This window comes from Aythya fuligula, unplaced genomic scaffold (assembly GCF_009819795.1).
Source record: "Aythya fuligula isolate bAytFul2 unplaced genomic scaffold, bAytFul2.pri scaffold_31_arrow_ctg1_1, whole genome shotgun sequence".
Classification (NCBI taxonomy): Eukaryota; Metazoa; Chordata; class Aves; order Anseriformes; family Anatidae; genus Aythya; species Aythya fuligula.
This window is the reverse complement of record NW_022473979.1, coordinates 43,047-66,012: the sequence shown is the minus strand read 5'-3', so window position 1 is coordinate 66,012 and position 22,966 is coordinate 43,047. Positions and strand designations below refer to the sequence as shown.

Genomic DNA, 22,966 nt, shown 5'->3' with positions numbered 1-22,966 from the left:
ACTGTTTAAAACTTTTTGATCAAAAATGTTATAGAGATTTTGAAATGGTGCCGGAAACAGGTACCCAGTGGATCACTGCAAAGTGGACTGAAGCAGCTTTAGAATCTGCACACGCCAAAGACGACCAGGAAGAGGTTCCTGATAATTATTCTGACAATGACGTGGGTTGTGACACCTCGACAACTGTCAAGAACAGCCTTCGATCACCATCAAGTGATTAGGTTTAAGTGTGTTACTATTAAGTTGTGTTACTTACTATTAATTGTGTTACCATTAAGTGCTTACAGTAATTGTAGTGTTATTAGGGTTAAGTTGTATAGTTGTGTTATGTTATGTATCCTTTTAGAACATGCTTATTTGGGGTCCCAATAGGGGATCCAAAGGAACTGAGCGAAATGTTAGCACCATATTCTGCCAGTATTACTCCGCTTAATGGATCTTTTTCTGACTGTAGGAACTGCACACGCTTTGACTAACATTAATAAGCTTGCTTGTTGGGCTGTTAAACAATCAAATGTAACAACACAAGTTCTTTCTGAAATGTCGCAAGATATGGATAGTCTTAGGCATGCTGTGTTACAAAATAGGGCCGCTATTGATTTCTTGTTATTAGCTCAAGGACATGGGTGTGAAGATGTAGAAGGAATGTGTTGCTTTAATCTCTCTGATCATGGGCAATCAATTCACAATCAATTGAAATGGTTAAGGGATCATACACAAAAAAATTATGATACAAAATAATTGGTTTGATGATTGGCTTAAATCTGTCTTTGGAAATGTAGGGGGATGGGTTTTTTACTTAATCAAAGAGGGACTTCGCCTTTTGCTTATAATTGTATTGATTATAATTGCTGCACGGGTAGTCTTTAGCTGCTTATCTAGGAAACTAGAACAACTCACAGAGAAGGTGTTTATAGCCCAAAATAAAAACGGGGGAATTGTGGGGGAATGGTTAAGTGAAGTAGGTCATGTGAATGTTGAGCAACTAGGAGGTCGCGAGCTAACAAAGTATCGAACGCAGCTCATATGAGTCTGAGAAAGTACGTAAAATCTGGGAGGTTTCAGGGAGGTTTCAGGGAGGTTTCAGGTACAAGGACATGATATTTGTTGGTATGCTGGGAAAGTACTAACTGTGTTATTTTGGTGGGAAACTAGCTGATAGAATAGAGAAATGTACTAACCAATCATGAGCTTAGCTTTTGCAATATGTATGAGCTAATTATATTGAATTAGATAAAAGACGACTGAGCTATCCAATAAATCGAAGTTCACTGATCACTCATATTGAGCGTCTGTGTCTTCCTTCCGTCGACAACAAATGTCCTCGCAACAGGGGATCCTCCATTTCCTCTGCTGTGTCTGCCTGACGCATCTGTCCCAGGGCTGGCAGAGTACAGTTCAACCTTCTCCGACTCCCTGGTGCTCCTCAGCCTGCCCACCTCCTCCCGAAGCTCTGCCAGGAGGCTGAGCAGTTCTACCTGGGCGCACCTACCACAGGTGGACTCACAGGATGGGATGTCAGGAAGAATTTCTTCATGGAAAGGGTGGAACCGGCTGCCCAGGGCACTGCTGGAGTCCCCAGGCCTGGAGCTATTAAAGAAATGCGTGGACTTGGCGCTAAGCGCCGTGGTTTTGTGGTGGGCCTGGTAGTGTTAGCTGACGCTTGGCCTTGAGCTGAAGGCCCTTTTCCAAGCGCAAGGGTTCTGTGACTCTTTCATTGGTTGAGTAGGCGCCATGCAGTAGTCACCGGGCCCAGGGAAAAGACGTCCTTGGTGGCCTCCGAGTTAGCTCAGCGTCATGGCACCGAGTCACTTTGAAGGAGCTGCTGGAATAATGAGACAACAGCCTAGTTCTATTAAAATATATATTGCTCTTTTGAGGACTGCTGCGGGGCTAGCAGCACCACAGCGGTGGAAATCTCCGTCCTGACGTTGCGTTATGCCTTGACGTCAGGATCATGGTGGTTTGAGCTGCCAGGGAACGGATCATGGGTTCCGGGTCGCTCTCTGAAGGCCGGAGGGCTGCGAAAGAAAGAAGAGCAGAGATGAAAACCCACTCCTTGCAGAGATCCCCAGGCATCCCCTGCAGACCATGCCAGCCCCACTCGACTCTTCCCCAGGCCAGGAGGAGCAGGAGGGACAAAGGAATCCGTTGAAAGCTGCTGCTCAGCAATGTCCCAAATGCACCCACCAGTCCTTCCCCACCCGCGCACCACAGGTCAAGTGGGGCACCTTCACAAGCTGGTTCCCTCACCACCTGCCTCCATCCCTTGGGAGGATTCACACACTCCAGGAATCTCCTGGACTCTTTCCTCTCGCTATTGTGCTTCCCCATGAGAGCAAGGGCTAGCAATCATGACCCTGCTCCTAGCTGCTTGTAGGCTGTTTCATCTCCCTCTTCGTCCTGGTTGCGTGCTCTACAACAGGCTCCCACCTTCTGTCAGCCTTACTGCCCTTTCCCCTGACTCTTCCTCAGGGACACTCAACCCCTTCAGTGGCACTGCCCAGCTCCAGGCTGGGAGGCCATTCCCTGACACCACAGGCCACCCCGTCTCCTCTCCCTCGTTCCTATGCCTGCATTGCTCCTCCGCCCTCCTCAGCATTTCCCTGGAGCAGGGCAAGGCACGGGGGCCTCTGCCGCTGTCCCCCCAGCCCTAGCACACCCCCCACTGCCCTCACTCACCGCTGAGGATTTCATTCAGCTTCTCCTCGCTCTGGTCCTTGCAGTAGCCCACAGCACGACCTAGACACAGAGATCCCATCAGAGCCCCGCTCCCCAGCACGCTCCCAGCAGCGCAGCCCCTGGCCTGGCCAGCCAGGCTGTGCCCCCTGCTGCACCCTGGAGCAAGGGCCCAGTCGGGGGGCTCTGGGGGCAACAGGGCTGGGCCTCACTGCCAGGGCAGTGCCTGGGGCTGCCAAAGGCTGCCCCAAGAGGGACCCAGGGGCTGGGCTCACCAATGAATCTGACGGCCTCAAGTCGCAAAAGGGTCTGCGTGTCCTGCAGGTAGGGCTGGCTCTGCTGCAGGTATTCTTCTACTCTGCCTCTGTCCTGCTGCAGCTGGAGAGAGAGAGAACGCAAGGTCACGGGGCTTGCGCAGCCTCTCCAGGGTCTCCTCCAGCATCCTGGGGGCAGGGAGGGCAGAGGGGCCTGCAGAAGAGCCCCCTGGGGCTCTGTGCTGGCAGGAAGGGAGCGAGGATGCGGCTGCAGGCAGCGGGCTCTGGCCGGGCACGTTTGCCCAGCTGGGGCAAACCAAGTTGGGTCCTTACCAAGCACTCCCCGATCCTCCACGTCTGTTCTGTCTGGGCCAAGCGCTTGAGCTCTTTGCGTCGCAGAAACTCTGCAGCCGTGGCGAGAGCTTCCCCAGAGGCCTGCGGAGCAGCAGAGGTTGGGAATTAGCACCACAGCCTTGGGAAGGAGACCCTCTGTCCCCTGCTCAGCTCTGAGATCTGTACCTTTGCTACACTCTCACTCTGGTCTCTCGTGTGAAAGTAGAGTGGGAGAAGGCTCCTGTGCATGCTCCTCTTCATTTCCTTCTCTCTTTGCCGCAGCACAGCCTCCGTCACGGCTTGGAAGAGGCAGATGGAGTGCTCCCGCACCTGGCTGGACTCCTGGCAGGGAGGAGGACAGGAGGAATTTCAGCATTAGCGTGGCTCATGTGAAGGGAGCTCACAGAACTGTGAGATGCTTCAGCGCTGGATCCTTCCCAGAGGAGCTGCTCGGGGCAGCTGCAAGGCCTGGTGCCCGTGAAGGGCAAGGCAATCGGTTGCCATCGCAGGCTGCCCGCCAGCCACCCCACTTTCGCCACCAGCCACACCAGCCATGCCCAAGCAGAGCTCCCCAGCGCCTGGGCTGACGAGGAGACTGGGAAGGCCCTGCCTGAGTGCTGCCCACAGGGCCGGGCTGAAGGGCAGCCCTCGTTACAGGGGGCCCAGCTGCGGGCTCGGGCTCCCGCAGCACACTTACGTGGTCAAAGAGTGGCAGGAGCTTCTCAGCCAGCTGCAGAGCCGGGCCACTGGCCTTCCTCCTCTCCACATGAGCCATCATGTTTCTCAGCACACGCAGGGCCTTGAGCATGACGTCTGTGTTGGGGTCCTGCAGGGCCTCCGCGATGTCTGGCAGCACGACCTGAAGTTTTCTTGCCTGTAGGAAAGACACCATTTCCCTTCCGTGAGGCAGTGAGAGACCACCCTGGGCAAAGGGCTCTGGTTCCTGAGCACCAGCCTCCTGCCTTGCTTCCTGGCAGCGGGGAGGGACGGGAGGGCAGAAGAGCAAAGCCCCAGGCTGCCACCATGGCTTTGCTTGACGATGGCCCGCTCACCTTCTCAGGGCTCTCTGACACGGTGCAGAGCCCTTTCAGAACCATCAAGCGCATCGCTGGGCTTGGGTGCTTCAGGTAGCTCTGGAGGTGCACTGGGTTACCAAACTCCTCCTCAGAAATGTGATTCTGGGCCAGCATCTGCAAGAAAGAGCAGTGAGAGCCTGGCAGGGCCTGCAGGGCTCCCTGCAGCCTCTTCTTCTCCCACCTTTGGGCAGGGATGGGGCAGCGCCAGCTGGCACCAAAGAGGCACCAGGCGCGGGGAGCTACGGGGGCTTGCCGGCCCCAGGGACCATGCGTCCGTACGTCCTGCGGGAGCTGGCAGTTTGGGGGTAGATGGGCACAGGGCTGTGCCTGTGTGCCTGAAGGGGCACACGTAGCCCTGCTGGGAGCAGGGTTTCATCTGGGAACTCACAGCCAAGCGACGGATGCAGGTGTCTTCGGTGACTTTGGTGCACCACTTGCACAGTGGCAAGTCTTCAATCATGGCGTTTAAAACTCTCTTCAAGGTCTGCGGCATGGCCAGGATCACCTCCCACGTGCTCAGGTCAGTGCTGCAAGCCCAGAACACTCTGTCAGTGAGGCTGCCTCAGCCGCAGGGCCACAAACTGGGCCAGCCCCAGAGGAGCCAGGCTGTCCTGCAGCCCCTGTGACTTGGGGAGCACTGAGGGCCCAGCCTGGGCAAGCAGGAGGGGGCTGAGCTGGTGTTCCCTGGGGGCAGGGGGACTCTGGGCTGCCTTGGACAGCTGGGCTGCTGCAGCCCTGGCTGGCCCAGTGGGGCTGGAACACATTGGTGGGAAGGAGGGCTGTGCTCCCTGGGGATGTCCTGCTCTTTGCCATGGCTCTGGCAAGCAGAGAGTCTCCAGGTGCATCTCCCGACATGGAACAAGCCCTCAAGGATGTCAAGGCCAGGACCTGTCACATGGCGGAGAGAACTGCAGCAGGTTCTTGACTACTTCCTTGGACATCAATTTGGTCAGCTTGAGAAGCAGGTGGTCCAGGCACTGCCGCGCCGATGCCGTGTGGATGCTGTCCAGGTTTTTCCTGATGCACTCCATGATCTTTGGCACCTTGGGGGACAAAGTGGGAATGGTGTTGCCAGCAGACTGCAGCCATTTCCACAGCTGCCACTCAACCTTTGGCCCCTTCCATTGCTCTCTGCTGGCTTCACGTGGCTTCTGGAGCCCAAGAGACCCCGATGTGCGAGGGAGGCAGGGAGGGAGGCAGGGAAGGAGAGAGGAACAACGCCTGGAAGAGCTCAAGGGCAGGGCCATGGCCACAGGCCACTTACATCTGTCATCCAGTAGCCTGCGTCCTCCAAGGCTCCGTCCAGCACGCTGCAGGCCCCCTCCTTGTCATGGGTGCTGGAGTCTGGTAAAGCTTCAAGGGCTATGAGGATGATGTCCAGCCTCTCATCAGGGAAGAGGTATCCTCCAAACGCCTGTGGGAAGAAGGAGGAGCGAAGACATGCCTCACTGAGTGTCCCAAGGGTGCTGCTTAGCTGAGCAGCAAGGGCAGCTCCAGAGAGAGGGCCCCTGGGGGAAGGGGTGAGGATGGGGCATATGGGGCCAGAGTGCTGGCCCTGCAGGTAACCAGGGCTTGCTGGTGGCCAGGAGGGCTGGAGCTGCTGCCGGGACACAGGGGAGCAGCCTTCGCATAGCCCCAGCCTGGGGACAAGAGGAACCCTCTCACCAGGGCGAGTGAGGCCGTGCCAGCCCCACCGGTTCTGGACCCCGCTGCTCACACCAGATGCCTGCTGATGCTGCGGACAAGATCCCCAGCAAGGCCAGAGCTCATTACCTTGGCACCTTCAGAGGGACGTGATGGTAGAGAAAATGGAAATTCTGGATCATTCAATATAATGCGGCGGCGCACATAATTTTCCATTTCATCTGTCTGTAAGCATTCTAAACAGTGAGAAACAGCGAAGAGTCAGTAGGGAAGAGCATCTTTGCCAACAAGCTTGCCAAAAGGTGAAAAGCACTTTCACTAGGAATGGCTGAGGAGGGAGGCTCATGGCGAGGAGGGTGATGGGCAGGGATGTAAAGCACAAGGTGAGGAGTGCTGGGAGCAAGAGGGACCTCAGGGATGATGCAGAAGGAGGAGAAGCAATGGCGCTGGGTGCCGCGGGGGTAGCAGCGTGTCACAGACCCCCTTCTGCTCGGGGTCAGGATGTGCAGGAAGCCCCCTGACACCTGCCTTTAAGACGGCAGGGAGCAAACAGTCAGGGAGAATTCTGGAGGGCGTCACCATCCCTGGTGATGCACGGCTGGCTCTGCTGTTCACTCCTCGGGGAAGATGCGGTTTGGGAAGTGCTCATCGATTGATGGCTTAGACTGGGGGAGACCACAAAACAGCGTGGTAGGTGATCTGGGGAGGGTTGGGAAGGACAGCAGCAGAGAACTGCTCCTGGACGGCAGGTGAGCGTCCAGCTTCTGCGGAAAACGATAGCCAGAATGCTGCGGGAAGCTGCTGTGAGGAGCAGAGGAGGTCAGGGAACCTGGCAGAATTCCGTGGGCAGCCTCCACCAAGCACAAGAACAATCCTTCACAATACTCGGGGAGAACAGGCAGACAAACCAGCAGATGTCTGCGTGCAGACGGACGCTGCCCACCACACCTTCTTACCTCTTACTTTTTTGACGATTTTGTAGAAGTAAAAAAGAGCATCCAAGCTTGCGCATTTGGAGAAATCATTGCTATTGCTGAAAATTAAGAGGTGGCCCAGCAGCTGTCCCAGGATGGGGATGTGGAGATCTCTGTAGTCATTGTGGCCGCGCTTGTATTGTTCATAGTCATCTGGGTTCTGGGTGAGGAAGGGAGGAGAGACAAAGGGCTTAGTGGAGGCAGAGCCAGCCCCTGAGATAGCAGGGCCTGGGGAGGGAAGAGCAGGGGCAAAGGGGGGACGAAGACCCTCGCTTCACAGTGCTGAGGCACTCACGTGCATCCAGGTTTGCCTCGCAGGCACCCCTGAGTGGCAGGATGCTCTGGGATGCAGGAAAGGGTGGAGGGTTCCTTGTGCCTTACCTTGGTCACAAAATACCTGTCGATGAAATCAGCCAACCGCTCAATCCTCCTCACAGCTCTCTTACGCACAGCTGGGTTTTTGGAGTGGGCAAAGTCCAGCAGCGCCTGCGAGGAGAGAAGTTGCTGGGTTGACAGTGGTCTGCAAATGTGACCTGAGAGGATTCTTTGGAAATTCTTTGCAAATGCCAAACCTCGAAGATACTCTGCAACTCTATGCTGACACTGGTGTTGGGACAGTTGCGTACGAAGGCCGCCAGCATGAGGTCCAAGGCATTCATAGTCTGCAGGGAGGACAGAAGATCATCAAATTATTTCTGTGGCCCTTCTCACCCCCAGGAGCTGGCTCTGAGCCCCTCTGGAGTTCAGGGGTGGCTTTGGGGCTAAAAAGCCGCTGCGTGCAGACCTCCTGCAGCACGGGATCATGCCCGGGAAGGGGAAGGGGTGAGGCTGGGAAAGCAAATCTGGGCCCCGGCCCTGCACTGGTCTCTGGTTGTGTCAGCACGGGGAAGCAAGGCAGCAGCTCAGCAGGACTGGGGGTGCCGGTACCTCACCCAGCACATACCTCAGCGTAGAGCGCTCCTTTTGTCCCTGGCACATCCAGCTCAGGAGGCAGAAAGAAGATGCTCTTGCAGCACACGTTCAGGAGACTCTCCTTTTTGTCATGCAGTGCTGTTGGTACGGTGTTGCTGAAGGAGAGAGAGAGAGGAGCCTGTTGGACGCAGTGCCTCGAGGCTTATGAAGGAGGGCACGGACCTCCCTTGGCCAGGCATCCCTGGGAGGGATGGGCAGCCTCCCTGCCAGCTTCAGGGCCACCAGGACATTGCCCTGGGGCTGTGCTGGCCCAACCAGGGGCTGGGCACGCACCTGAGGACGGTGACAGTCTCCATGGCCTTCTGCCAGAATTCTGTGCGCAAGCTGTCCACGGGCTCCTTTTCCAGCAGCGCCTGCAGAGCACAAGCAGGATGAGACCTTGGAGCCGCCGGCACCCAGCAGCAGCAGAGCCAGCGCTGCCCCAGCCCTCGCCTCCCAGGGGGCTGGTGCCGGGGGGCCTGTCCCCTTCCCCAACCCGCTGCGCATCCTCTCACCATGATGTTCTCCACCAGCTTATGTTTGCAGCAGAAGCCATGCAAGTTCATCGGCACACCCTTCTCTGTGACAGTTAAGCACAGATCGCAGATTTTGCTGAGGAACAGCATCTTCTGCTCCTCGTCGTCCTGGCAGCCACAAAGACACCAACAGAGCATTAGGGGGACACCCACGGCCAGCAGGACCAAAGCCTTGAGGGGTCTGGGGCTGTGTGGGACCCCTGGAGGGCAGCGCCAGGAGCACAGCTGCGATGCAGGCGGCTGCCATTACCTTTTCTGTGCCTCTGACATACGCCCTGATGAATTCCACGGCCCAGTCTCTGCACAGTTTCCATGCCTTACCTGGAAAGGAGGAAAGCAAAGAGTGCTGCAGAGAGGGGCTGAATGCAGGGGTGAGGAGAGGAAGGGTCCCAGCCCCAGAAGGACGTGGGGAGGCCGCGGGGATGCCCAGAGGCTGCAGCAGCTCCGCTGGGAAGAGAGGCTGAGGGAGCTGGGCTTGTGGAGCCTGGAGAAGGCTGCGGGGGGACGTCGCTGCGGCCTCCCCGTGCCCAAAGGGGCCTCCAGGAAAGCTGGGGGGGGAATCTTCATCATGGGCTGCAGCGACAGGACAAGGGGTGACGGCTTTAACCTCAAAGAGGGCAGGTTTCTTTTGGACAGGCAGGGATTCCTCTCCTTCACGCCCAGGGCAGTGAGGCCTTGGCGCAGGCTGCGGTGCCCCCTCCCTGGCACTGCCCACGGCCAGGCTGGGTGGGCTTTGGGCAGCCTGGGCTGGGGGGAAGCATCGTGATCGCTGAGGTCCCCCCCAGCCCAAAGCGTCCTGGGATTCTGTGGTGCTGCGGAGGAAGCTCGGCCCCGTCAGCCCAAGCGCCACTTTACCCAGGAAAGGAGTCCTAGAGTCAGGCAGGGGTCTCTGTGTCTCCAACCCTCCCCACCCCATCCCTAAGACCCTGACTCACTGGGATCCAGCAGCTGCAACTCGTCCTGGCTCTCCTCTGCCAGGCTGCTGCCCGCTGCCTGAGCAACGGCCTCGACTGGGCTGCTGCCCGCTGCCTGAGCAATGGCCTCTAGCGGGCAGCTGTCCTCTGCCGGCAAAATATCCCCTACCGGGCTGCTGTCCTGTGCCGGCAAAATGGCCTCGACTGGGGTTCTGTCCTCTGCCAGCAAGCTGTCCTCTGCTGGCTGGTTGCTGCCCCTAGAAGACCGGGTCTCCTGCCAGGCCAGCCTGGGCTGCCTGGGGGGCATGGCTCCCTCCCCATCAGATTCAGAAGAAGCCTCTGGAGTGGGAGAGCTCGCAAGGAGAAACCGGCGGCTCCTCTGGGCGGGCGGTTGCGGCATTGTGGGACTTGGACTGTGCTCAGGGTCTCCTTGAGGCTCCTGTGCTCCTGCCCTGTCCGTCACTGCCGTGCACCGACACTGAGGGTCCGAGCCACGGCTGTGCTGTTATAAGGCACCCTGGGGTGTCAGCAAGTGACGTCACAATGGGTGCCATTGTGACACGCGCCTGGGCTGGATGGGCCCCGCATGAGGGCAGGAAGGCTGTGCAGAGGGATCTGGACAGGCTGGATCAACGGGCCGCATCCAGCTGCGTGGCATTGAAGGCCAAATGCTGGGTTCCACACTTGGAATCATAGAATGGAATCATAGAATCATAGAATATCCTGAGTTGGAAGGGACCCTTAAGGATCATCAAGTCCAACTCTTGACACCACACAGGTCTACCCAAAAGTTCAGACCATGTGCCTAAGTGCACAGTCCAATCTCTTCTTAAATTCAGACAGGCTCGGTGCAGTGACCACTTCCCTGGGGAGCCTGTTCCAGTGTGCAACCACCCTCTCTGTGAAGAACCCCCTCCTGACGTCCAGCCTAAATTTCCCCTGCCTCAGCTTAACCCCGTTCCCGCGGGTCCTGTCACTGGTGTTAATGGAGAAAAGGCCTCCTGCCTCTCGACACCCCCTTACGAGGAAGTTGTAGACTGTGATGAGGTCTCCCCTCAGCCTCCTCTTCTCCAGGCTGAACAGGCCCAGTGACCTCAGCCGTTCCTCGTACGTCTTCCCCTCAAGGCCTTTCACCATCTTCGTAGCCCTATCCTGAATATCCTGAGTTGGAAGGGGGCAGACCTGAAGGGATGAAAGACATGGTCTCCTGATGCCTCTTGAGCAGAAGGCGTTTATTGCCATTTTTCTCTGCTACATATACTTTCCCCGTAACCACATGCGCTGTCCACGTGCCCGAATCAGTCATACACTTGGTTAGAGACCCTCAGCCACGCGCCTCAAGCCAGCCAGCAACTGACCACTGCGCAAAGCTCATCTTTAATGCTGTAGCCAAGTTAATTTACCCCCACCTTGTTCAAGATTTTGTTACTAAGGCTTATTTAAAAAGGGGGCTTTATGGCTTTGGGGCGACTACTTAAAGGATCAGGGGCACAGGTTGTGTTTGCCTCTGTCCTTCCGATAGAGGGGATCGATGCTGACAAGCAGACTCCACGTTAACACGTAGCTTCGGGACTGGTGCAACTGGTAGAACTTTGGGCTTGTTGATCATGGGAGGGTCTATGTGACACTGGCCTGCTACCACCAGATGAGATGCGCCTCCCTGTAGTGGGTTTACGTGGCAAGGTTTTGGTAGCACGGGGCCATAGGAGTGGCTTTTGTGAGAAGGATCTGGAAGCTGCCCCATGTTTGCTAAGGGCCCCTCTGCTGAGCAGAGCTGAGCCAATAAGTCATGATGTTTTGCACCTCTGTGAAAGCATATTTAAGTGAAAGCAAATTGGGAGCCACTGTGACACACGCCTGGGCTGGGTGGGCACCCATTGTGACCTCCCTTGGTGACACCCCAGGGCTCCGCCTTATAACAGCACAGCCGTGGCTCGGACCCTCAGTGTCGGTGCACGGCAGTGACGGACAGGGCAGGAGCACAGGAGCCTCAAGGAGACCCTGAGCACAGTCCAAGTCCCACAATGCCGCAACCGCCCGCCCAGAGGAGCCGCCGGTTTCTCCTTGCGAGCTCTCCCACTCCAGAGGCTTCTTCTGAATCTGATGGGGAGGGAGCCATGCCCCCCAGGCAGCCCAGGCTGGCCTGGCAGGAGACCTGGTCTTCTAGGGGCAGCAACCAGCCAGCAGAGGACAGCTTGCTGGCAGAGGACAGAAGCCCATTCGAGGCCATTTTGCCGGCAGAGGACAGCAGCCCGGTAGGGGATATTTTGCCGGCAGAGGACAGCAGCCCGGTAGAGGATATTTTGCCGGCAGAGGACAGCTGCCCGCTAGAGGCCATTGCTCAGGCAGCGGGCAGCAGCCCAGTCGAGGCCGTTGCTCAGGCAGCGGGCAGCAGCCTGGCAGAGGAGAGCCAGGACGAGTTGCAGCTGCTGGATCCCAGTGAGTCTTAGGGATGCGGCGGGGAGGGTTGGGGACAACGAGATCTCAGCTTGACTCCAGGACTCCTTTCCCGGCGAAAGCGGCGCTTGGGCTGACGGGGCCGAGCTTCCTCCGCAGCACCACAGAATCCCAGGACGCTTTGGGCTGGGGGGGACCTCAGCGATCACGATGCTTCCCCCCAGCCCAGGCTGCCCAAAGCCCACCCAGCCTGGCCGTGGGCAGTGCCAGGGAGGGGGCACCGCAGCCTGCGCCAAGGCCTCACTGCCCTGGGCGTGAAGGAGAGGAATCCCTGCCTGTCCAAAAGAAACCTGCCCTCTTTGAGGTTAAAGCCGTCACCCCTTGTCCTGTCGCTGCAGCCCATGATGAAGATTCCCCCCCCAGCTTTCCTGGAGGCCCCTTTGGGCACGGGGAGGCCGCAGCGACGTCCCCCCGCAGCCTTCTCCAGGCTCCACAAGCCCAGCTCCCTCAGCCTCTCTTCCCAGCGGAGCTGCTGCAGCCTCTGGGCATCCCCGCGGCCTCCCCACGTCCTTCTGGGGCTGGGACCCTTCCTCTCCTCACCCCTGCATTCAGCCCCTCTCTGCAGCACTCTTTGCTTTCCTCCTTTCCAGGTAAGGCATGGAAACTGTGCAGAGACTGGGCCGTGGAATTCATCAGGGCGTATGTCAGAGGCACAGAAAAGGTAATGGCAGCCGCCTGCATCGCAGCTGTGCTCCTGGCGCTGCCCTCCAGGGGTCCCACACAGCCCCAGACCCCTCAAGGCTTTGGTCCTGCTGGCCGTGGGTGTCCCCCTAATGCTCTGTTGGTGTCTTTGTGGCTGCCAGGACGACGAGGAGCAGAAGATGCTGTTCCTCAGCAAAATCTGCGATCTGTGCTTAACTGTCACAGAGAAGGGTGTGCCGATGAACTTGCATGGCTTCTGCTGCAAACATAAGCTGGTGGAGAACATCATGGTGAGAGGATGCGCAGCGGGTTGGGGAAGGGGACAGGCCCCCCGGCACCAGCCCCCTGGGAGGCGAGGGCTGGGGCAGCGCTGGCTCTGCTGCTGCTGGGTGCCGGCGGCTCCAAGGTCTCATCCTGCTTGTGCTCTGCAGGCGCTGCTGGAAAAGGAGCCCGTGGACAGCTTGCGCACAGAATTCTGGCAGAAGGCCATGGAGACTGTCACCGTCCTCAGGTGCGTGCCCAGCCCCTGGTTGGGCCAGCACAGCCCCAGGGCAATGTCCTGGTGGCCCTGAAGCTGGCAGGGAGGCTGCCCATCCCTCCCAGGGATGCCTGGCCAAGGGAGGTCCGTGCCCTCCTTCATAAGCCTCGAGGCACTGCGTCCAACAGGCTCCTCTCTCTCTCTCCTTCAGCAACACCGTACCAACAGCACTGCATGACAAAAAGGAGAGTCTCCTGGACGTGTGCTGCAAGAGCATCTTCTTTCTGCCTCCGGAGCCGGATGTGCCAGGGACAGAAAGAGCGCTCTACACTGAGGTATGTGCTGGGTGAGGTACCGGCACCCCCAGTCCTGCTGAGCTGCTGCCTTGCTTCCCCGTGCTGACACAACCAGAGACCAGTGCAGGGCCGGGGCCCAGATTTGCTTTCCCAGCCTCACCCCTTCCCCTTCCCGGGCATGATCCCGTGCTGCAGGAGGTCTGCACGCAGCGGCTTTTTAGCCCCAAAGCCACCCCTGAACTCCAGAGGGGCTCAGAGCCAGCTCCTGGGGGTGAGAAGGGCCACAGAAATAATTTGATGATCTTCTGTCCTCCCTGCAGACTATGAATGCCTTGGACCTCATGCTGGCGGCCTTCGTACGCAACTGTCCCAACACCAGTGTCAGCATAGAGTTGCAGAGTATCTTGGAGGTTTGGCATTTGCAAAGAATTTCCAAAGAATCCTCTCAGGTCACATTTGCAGACCACTGTCAACCCAGCAACTTCTCTCCTCGCAGGCGCTGCTGGACTTTGCCCACTCCAAAAACCCAGCTGTGCGTGAGAGAGCTGTGAGGAGGATTGAGAGGCTGGGTAATTTCATCGACAGGTATTTTGTGACCAAGGTAAGGCACAAGGAACCCTCCACCCTTTCCTGCATCCCAGAGCATCCTGCCACTCAGGGGTGCCTGCGAGGCAAACCTGGATGCACGTGAGTGCCTCAGCACTGTGAAGCGAGGGTCTTCGTCCCCCCTTTGCCCCTGCTCTTCCCTCCCCAGGCCCTGCTATCTCAGGGGCTGGCTCTGCCTCCACTAAGCCCTTTGTCTCTCCTCCCTTCCTCACCCAGGACCCAGATGACTATGAACAATACAATCGCAGCCACAATGACTCCAGAGAGCTCTACATCCCCATCCTGGGACAGCTGCTGGGCCACCTCTTAATTTTCAGCAATAGCAATGATTCCTTCGGACGCGCAACCTTGAATGCTCTTTTTTGCTTCTACAAAATCGTCACAGAAGGAAGAGGTAAGAAGGTGTGGTGGGCAGCGTCCGTCTGCACGCAGACATCTGCTGGTTTGTCTGCCTGTTCTCCCCGAGTATTGTGAAGGATTGTTCTTGTGCTTGGTGGAGGCTGCCCACGGAATTCTGCCAGGTTCCCTGACCTCCTCTGCTCCTCACAGCAGCTTCCCGCAGCATTCTGGCTATCGTTTTCCGCAGAAGCTGGACGCTCACCTGCCGTCCAGGAGCAGTTCTCTGCTGCTGTCCTTCCCAACCCTCCCCAGATCACCTACCACGCTGTTTTGTGGTCTCCCCCAGTCTAAGCCATCAATCGATGAGCACTTCCCAAACCGCATCTTCCCCGAGGAGTGAACAGCAGAGCCAGCCGTGCATCACCAGGGATGGTGACGCCCTCCAGAATTCTCCCTGACTGTTTGCTCCCTGCCGTCTTAAAGGCAGGTGTCAGGGGGCTTCCTGCACATCCTGACCCCGAGCAGAAGGGGGTCTGTGACACGCTGCTACCCCCGCGGCACCCAGCGCCATTGCTTCTCCTCCTTCTGCATCATCCCTGAGGTCCCTCTTGCTCCCAGCACTCCTCACCTTGTGCTTTACATCCCTGCCCATCACCCTCCTCGCCATGAGCCTCCCTCCTCAGCCATTCCTAGTGAAAGTGCTTTTCACCTTTTGGCAAGCTTGTTGGCAAAGATGCTCTTCCCTACTGACTCTTCGCTGTTTCTCACTGTTTAGAATACTTACAGACAGATGAAATGGAAAATTATGAGCGCCGCCGCAATATATTGAAGGATACAAGATTTCCATTTTATATATCATCAACTCCCTCTGAAACTGCCAAGGTAATGAGCTCTGGCCTTGCTGGGGATCTTGTCCGCAGCATCAGCAGGCATCTGGTGTGAGCAAAGGGGTCCAGAACCGGTGGGGCTGGCACGGCCTCACTCGCCCTGGTGAGAGGGTTCCTCTTGTCCCCAGGCTGGGGCTATGCGAAGGCTGCTCCCCTGTGTCCCGGCAGCAGCTCCAGCCCTCCTGGCCACCAGCAAGCCCTGGTTACCTGCAGGGCCAGCACTCTGGCCCCATATGCCCCATCCTCACCCCTTCCCCCAGGGGCCCTCTCTCCGGAGCTGCCCTTGCTGCTCAGCTAAGCAGCACCCTTGGGACACTCAGTGAGGCATGTCTTCGCTCCTCCTTCTTCCCACAGGCGTTTGGAGGATACCTCTTCTCTGATGAGAGGCTGGACATCATTCTCACAGCCCTCGAAGCTTTACCAGACTCCAGCACCCATGACAAGGAGGGGGCCTGCAGAGTGCTGGAAGCAGTCTTGGAGGACGCAGGCTACTGGATGACAGATGTAAGTGGCCTGCGGCCATGGCCCTGCCCTTGAGCTCTTCCAGGCGTTGTTCCTCTCTCCTTCCCTGCCTCCCTCCCTGCCTCCCTCGCACATCGGGGTCTCCTGGGCTCCAGAAGCCACCTGAAGCCAGCAGAGAGCAATGGAAGGGGCCAAAGGTTGAGTGGCAGCTGTGGAAATGGCTGCAGTCTGCTGGCAACACCATTCCCACTTTGTCCCCCAAGGTGCCAAAGATCATGGAGTGCATCAGGAAAAACCTGGGCAGCATCCACACGGCATCGGCGCAGCAGCACCTGGACTCCCTGCTTCTCAAGCTGACCAACTTGATGTCCGAGGAAGTAGTCAAGAACCTGCTGCAGTTCTCTCCGCCATGTGACAGGTCCTGGCCTTGACATCCTTGAGGGCTTGTTCCGTGTCGGGAGATGCACCTGGAGACTCTCTGCTTGCCAGAGCCGTGGCAAAGAGCAGGACATCCCCAGGGAGCACAGCCCTCCTTCCCACCAATGTGTTCCAGCCCCACTGGGCCAGCCAGGGCTGCAGCAGCCCAGCTAACCAAGGCAGCCCAGTGTCCCCCTGCCCCCAGGGAACACCAGCTCAGCCCCCTCCTGCTTGCCCAGGCTGGGCCCTCAGTGCTCCCCAAGTCACAGGGGCTGCAGGACAGCCTGGCTCCTCTGGGGCTGGCCCAGTTTGTGGCCCTGCGGCTGAGGCAGCCTCACTGACAGAGTGTTCTGGGCTTGCAGCACTGACCTGAGCACGTGGGAGGTGATCCTGGCCATGCCGAGGACCTTGGAGAAGGTTTTAAACGCCATGATTGAAGGCTTGCCACTGTGCAAGTGGTGCACCAAAGTCACCGAAGACACCTGCATCCGTCGCTTGGCTGTGAGTTCCCAGATGAAACCCTGCTCCCAGCAGGGCTACGTGTGCCCCTTCAGGCACACAGGCACAGCCCTGTGCCCATCTACCCCCAAACTGCCAGCTCCCGCAGGACGTACGGACGCATGGTCCCTGGGGCCGGCAAGCCCCCGTAGCTCCCCGCGCCTGGTGCCTCTTTGGTGCCAGCTGGCGCTGCCCCATCCCTGCCCAAAGGTGGGAGAAGAAGAGGCTGCAGGGAGCCCTGCAGGCCCTGCCAGGCTCTCACTGCTCTTTCTTGCAGATGCTGGCCCAGAATCACATTTCTGAGGAGGAGTTTGGTAACCCAGTGCACCTCCAGAGCTACCTGAAGCACCCAAGCCCAGCGATGCGCTTGATGGTTCTGAAAGGGCTCTGCACCGTGTCAGAGAGCCCTGAGAAGGTGAGCGGGCCATCGTCAAGCAAAGCCATGGTGGCAGCCTGGGGCTTTGCTCTTCTGCCCTCCCGTCCCTCCCCGCTGCCAGGAAGCAAGGCAGGAGGCTGGTGCTCAGGAACCAGAGCCCTTTGCCCAGGGTGGTCTCTCACTGCCTCACGGAAGGGAAATGGTGTCTTTCCTACAGGCAAGAAAACTTCAGGTCGTGCTGCCAGACATCGCGGAGGCCCTGCAGGACCCCAACACAGACGTCATGCTCAAGGCCCTGCGTGTGCTGAGAAACATGATGGCTCATGTGGAGAGGGGGAAGGCCAGTGGCCCGGCTCTGCAGCTGGCTGAGAAGCTCCTGCCACTCTTTGACCACGTAAGTGTGCTGCGGGAGCCCGAGCCCGCAGCTGGGCCCCCTGTAACGAGGGCTGCCCTTCAGCCCGGCCCTGTGGGCAGCACTCAGGCAGGGCCTTCCCAGTCTCCTCGTCAGCCCAGGCGCTGGGGAGCTCTGCTTGGGCATGGCTGGTGCTGCTGGTGGCGAAAGTGGGGTGGCTGGCGGGCAGCCTGCGATGGCAACCGATTGCGTTGCCCTTCACGGGCACCAGGCCTTGCAGCTGCCCCGAGCAGCTCCTCTGGGAAGGATCCAGCGCTGAAGCATCTCACAGTTCTGTGAGCTCCCTTCACATGAGCCACGCTAATGCTGAAATTCCTCCTGTCCTCCTCCCTGCCAGGAGTCCAGCCAGGTGCGGGAGCACTCCATCTGCCTCTTCCAAGCCGTGACGGAGGCTGTGCTGCGGCAAAGAGAGAAGGAAATGAAGAGGAGCGTGCACAGGAGCCTTCTCCCACTCTACTTTCACACGAGAGACCAGAGTGAGAGTGTAGCAAAGGTACAGATCTCAGAGCTGAGCAGGGGACAGAGGGTCTCCTTCCCAAGGCTGTGGTGCTACCTCCCAGCCTCTGCTGCTCCGCAGGCCTCTGGGGAAGCTCTCGCCGTGGCTGCAGAGTTTCTGCGACGCAAAGAGCTCAAGCGCTTGGCCCAGACAGAACAGACGTGGAGGATCGGGGAGTGCTTGGTAAGGACCCAACTTGGTTTGCCCCAGCTGGGCAAACGTGCCCGGCCAGAGCCCGCTGCCTGCAGCCGCATCCTCGCTCCCTTCCTGCCAGCACAGAGCCCCAGGGGGCTCTTCTGCAGGCCCCTCTGCCCTCCCTGCCCCCAGGATGCTGGAGGAGACCCTGGAGAGGCTGTGCAAGCCCCGTGACCTTGCGTTCTCTCTCTCTCCAGCTGCAGCAGGACAGAGGCAGAGTAGAAGAATACCTGCAGCAGAGCCAGCCCTACCTGCAGGACACGCAGACCAACTTGCGACTTGAGGCCGTCAGATTCATTGGTGAGCCCAGCCCCTGGGTCCCTCTTGGGGCAGCCTTTGGCAGCCCCAGGCACTGCCCTGGCAGTGAGGCACAGCCCTGTTGCCCCCAGAGCCCCCCGACTGGGCCCTTGCTCCAGGGTGCAGCAGGGGGCACAGCCTGGCTGGCCAGGCCAGGGGCTGCGCTGCTGGGAGCGTGCTGGGGAGCGGGGCTCTGATGGGATCTCTGTGTCTAGGTCTTGCTGCGCGCTACTGCAAGGACCAGAGCGAGGAGAAGCTGAATGAAATCCTCAGCGGTGAGTGAGGGCAGTGGGGGGTGTGCTAGGGCTGGGGGGACAGCGGCAGAGGCCCCCGTGCCTTGCCCTGCTCCAGGGAAATGCTGAGGAGGGCGGAGGAGCAATGCAGGCATAGGAACGAGGGAGAGGAGACGGGGTGGCCTGTGGTGTCAGGGAATGGCCTCCCAGCCTGGAGCTGGGCAGTGCCGCTGAAGGGGTTGAGTGTCCCTGAGGAAGAGTCAGGGGAAAGGGCAGTAAGGCTGACAGAAGGTGGGAGCCTGTTGTAGAGCACGCAACCAGGACGAAGTGGAGATGAAACTGCCTCTTCCTGGCCTGGGGAAGAGTCGAGTGGGGCTGGCATGGTCTGCAGGGGATGCCTGGGGATCTCTGCAAGGAGTGGGTTTTCATCTCTGCTCTTCTTTCTTTTGCAGCCCTCCAGCCTTCAGACAGCGACCCGGAACCCATGGTCCGTTCCCTGGCCATTCAAACCACCCTGATCCTGACGTCAAGGCATAACGCAACGTCAGGACGGAGATTTCAACTGCTGTGGTGCTGCTAGCCCCGCAGCAGTCCTCAAAAGAGCAATATATATTTTAATAGAACTAGGCTGTTGTCTCATTATTCCAGCAGCTCCTTCAAAGTGACTCGGTGCCATGACGCTGAGCTAACTCGGAGGCCACCAAGGACGTCTTTTCCCTGGGCCCGGTGACTACTGCATGGCGCCTACTCAACCAATGAAAGAGTCACAGAACCCTTGCGCTTGGAAAAGGGCCTTCAGCTCAAGGCCAAGCGTCAGCTAACACTACCAGGCCCACCACAAAACCACGGCGCTTAGCGCCAAGTCCACGCATTTCTTTAATAGCTCCAGGCCTGGGGACTCCAGCAGTGCCCTGGGCAGCCGGTTCCACCCTTTCCATGAAGAAATTCTTCCTGACATCCCATCCTGTGAGTCCACCTGTGGTAGGTGCGCCCAGGTAGAACTGCTCAGCCTCCTGGCAGAGCTTCGGGAGGAGGTGGGCAGGCTGAGGAGCACCAGGGAGTCGGAGAAGGTTGAACTGTACTCTGCCAGCCCTGGGACAGATGCGTCAGGCAGACACAGCAGAGGAAATGGAGGATCCCCTACCCTCTGTCCGTCAGGCAGAAGGAGTGGATCTCAGTGACGAAGGGATGGAAGTTGAGATCTGCTCGGGGCAGCAGGCGAACCCCTCCTTGCCTACCTCACCTTCCTTTCAGGTGCCCTGAAACAACAGACTCTGGAACTAATGGACACACAAACGATGATGTGCATGAAGGTCCATCCAGGTTGGAGGGGTTTTCTAGGGCAAGTCAGCCTTCCCCAGTATCACGACCACCTCCATCAAGAAAAAGAGAAGGGTTACTGTCATAAGCGACTCCCTCCTGAGCAGAACAGAGGGCCGCAATGTCAGGACGGCGATTTCGACTGCTGTGGTGCTGCTAGCCCCGCAGCAGTCCCCAAAACCCTTTTGTAAATATTACTATTTGTAAATATTTCTATAAATATTTAAATATTACCCCTTTTATAAATATTACTAAATTCAGATCGAGTTCAGACTTCATTTGTAACAAGCCTAACCTTCAGATCTCCAGGAGTAGACCCAATCTTCCAAGTTCCTGTTATGGGTCCCTTTTCAGCTGACCCATCCTGGAACCTTCAAAGAGCTTCCGAATCCCTGGAACCCTCTAAAAGCTTCCAAATCCCTGGCTGTGCCTGTATCTAGAGGTGTCTTGCAAGTGGTTAACCCACCCAGTGCCTCCCAATATTGCTTAGAGTCCCCAGCACCCTCCCAGTGCCCCCCAGTAATGCCTATGGACCTTCAGTACTCTCCCTGTGCCCCCCCAGTATTGCTCAGAGCCCCCCAGCACCCTCCCAGTGCCCCCCAGTGTTGCCCAGAGCCCCCCACGCCGGTGAGGGGGGGGGCACAGGATGACAACGACGGGGGTGGTGACACGGGGGGGGGCGTGACAGTGACACTGCCACCTTCCCCCGTGGACAGGCAGCGCCTGGAAGCTGCTGGAGGGGCTGCGCGAGGGGCAGACACAGGTGGACAACCCCCCAGGCAGGTGTTATGTATGGAGTGGTAATTCGTGTCGAGAAAATGGTTGGCATTGTTATAAATGAGGTCTCGACTCAGTCCGAATTTTGTAATATTTATAAAACAAATAATTCTAAAAGGTAGAAAAAATAAAAAAGGGTCAGGATTTGGAGTATCTCCGGCGGGCAGAGTCCCGGTAGAACTGGAAGATGGTGTCGGCGGCACGCTGGGCGGCCACAAGGCACTGCTGCATCTGCAGGGGGAGGAAATAAAGAAATTAAAGAGCAGCGGGGGGCTGGGGTGGGGGGGATTTTTCAACCCCCCAGCCCTAAAAAAGGGTCCCTGAGCCCCTCACCTCCTCCACGGAGCAGCTGCCTCTGGTGGTGGCCATCAGCACTTTCTTTTCCGTGCTGTCGATGGCAAAGGTGAGGACGGCGCGAGCCTCCTGGGGAGGAGAGGGGGGGGGTCAGCGGGGTTGGGGTGGGGGTCCCAGGGCTCAGGGGGGGCCCCCCCGGGGCTCACCTGCTCCTGCCGGGTTGTGGGGTCGAGGACGATGGCGCCCTGGGCGTCGAGGGCGCAGGTGACACCGCAGAAGAGGGCCGAGAGGGGCAGCCCCGCATCCAGCAGCCCCATGCAGGCGGCGTTCAGGCAGCAGGAGAGGAGCTGGGGGGGTTGTCAAGGAACAGGGGGAGAGGAAAAACCAACAGAAACACCCCAAAAAACTCAGCCCCCCCACCACCACCTGATCCCCAAGGATACGGAGCCGGCGTCGCTGAGCACCTGCAGCACGAGGGTGATGGCGGTGCGGGGGTGCAGAGCCCCCAGGACCACGGCCTCGCACGTCTGCCGGAGGAGCTGCTCCCGGCTGCGCTCACCGACGCCTGCGGGAGGGATGGGGGGGGGGGTTAAATGGGGCTGGGGGGGGGAGGCAAGAATCCCAGGAGCACCCAGAGCACCTTGTGCTGGATGAGACCCAGGTGGGGTTTGGGTATCTCCAAAGAACGAGACCCCAAAACCTCTCTGGGGAACCCATCCCCGAGCTCTGGCACCCGGAGGCTTCTGATCGCCTCTGGAGCCCTCCTCAGGCCCTCCCCCCGGTACCCCCACATCCCTCAGAAGCCCCCTGAGCACCCCCAGACCCCTCGGAGCACCCCCAGAACCCTCCTTAGGGCTCTCCCCTGCACCCCCACATCCCTTGGGAGCCCTTTGACCACCCCTGAAGCCCTCCGAGTGCCCCCAGACCCCTCTGAACATTCCCAGAGCCCCCGAAGCCCTTCTCAGGGCTCCCCCCATTACCCCCCCTGCCCCTCGGGAGCCCCCTGAGCACCCCCAAACCCCTCTGAGCATCCCCAGAGCCCCCTAATCCCCCCCGTAGGATTCCTCAGGGCTCCCCCTGTTACCCCCCTGTCCCCCAGAAGCCCCCTGGGCACCCCCAAATCCCTCCGAGCATCCCCAGAGGCCCCTGAACACCCCAGGAGCCCCCTAAGCCCCCCTGTAGCCCTCCTCAGGGCTCCCACCGTTATCCCCCCGCCCCTCAGGATCCCCCTGAGCACCCCCAGACCCCTTCGAGCACCCCCGGAGCCCTCTGAGCACCGCTGGAGCCCCCTAAACCCCCATAGCCCCCCCTCAGGGCTCCCCCCGTTACCCCCCCCGTTCCTCAGGAACCCTCTGAGTACTCCCAGACCCCTCCGAGCACCCCCAGACCCCCCCCCCCCCTCGCCCCCTCCCCGCCCCTCAGAGCCCGGCCCCGCCCCCATCTCCCCCAGGCGGCCCCCACCTGGCAGCCCCACCTTGGGGCGCAGCAGCACCTCCAGCGTCGCCCTCTCGGGGCTCTCCTTTGAGCCCCGCACCTCCGCGGGGCCGTACAGCCCGGCCAGCACCGAGGTGTCACCTGCGGGAAGGGGGACACAGAGGGGACGGAGCTGCCACCGGGGCCCCAAAAAAAACCCCGGGGAACCCCTCCCCGGAGCCCCACGGACCCTGCACGAAGGCGGCGGAGCCGTCAGGCCGCGAGAGCAGCCCCTGCTCGCAGGAGAACGGCCGCAGGCAGCAGCCGGCCGCCGCCATGGCTGCGCTGCCGGGCTCCATGGCGACGCTTCCGCTTCCGGTTCCGGTTCCGGTTCCGGTTCCCCCCCGGGGACACGCCCCCTGCGTGGCCACGCCCCATCAGTGCCACCGCACGGCGTTAGAAGGAGGCCACGCCCCCTCAGCGGGTGGCCACGCCCCCTCCATAGGCGAGCATAGCCCGAGGTGGTGGCCACGCCCCCTCTGTGGTTCACCACGCCCCCTCAGTGGGTGGCCACGCCCCTCGTCGAGTGACCACGCCCCCTCAATAGATGAGCACTGCCCCGACTGCTGGCCCCGCCCTCTATCTGGCTGGCCACGCCTCCTTCATGGCTGGCCACGCCCCTCGGTGGTTCACCACGCCCCTTCGTGGGT

At 59.2% G+C, this 22,966-nt stretch overlaps 1 protein-coding gene across 1 annotated transcript; it reads right to left on the bottom strand.

Annotated features, from left to right (window-relative positions):
• Positions 1–20,637: 20,637 nt before the first annotated feature.
• EXOSC5 (exosome component 5) lies at positions 20,638–22,608 on the bottom strand. Its single transcript, XM_032207126.1, has 6 exons — positions 22,507–22,608; positions 22,305–22,418; positions 21,287–21,408; positions 21,050–21,190; positions 20,883–20,972; positions 20,638–20,780 (listed from the first exon to the last, which is right to left on the bottom strand). Exons 1-6 carry the CDS (start codon positions 22,592–22,594, stop codon positions 20,688–20,690), a joined length of 648 nt encoding a protein of 215 aa, XP_032063017.1. The 5' UTR covers positions 22,595–22,608; the 3' UTR covers positions 20,638–20,687.
• Positions 22,609–22,966: the final 358 nt, after the last annotated feature.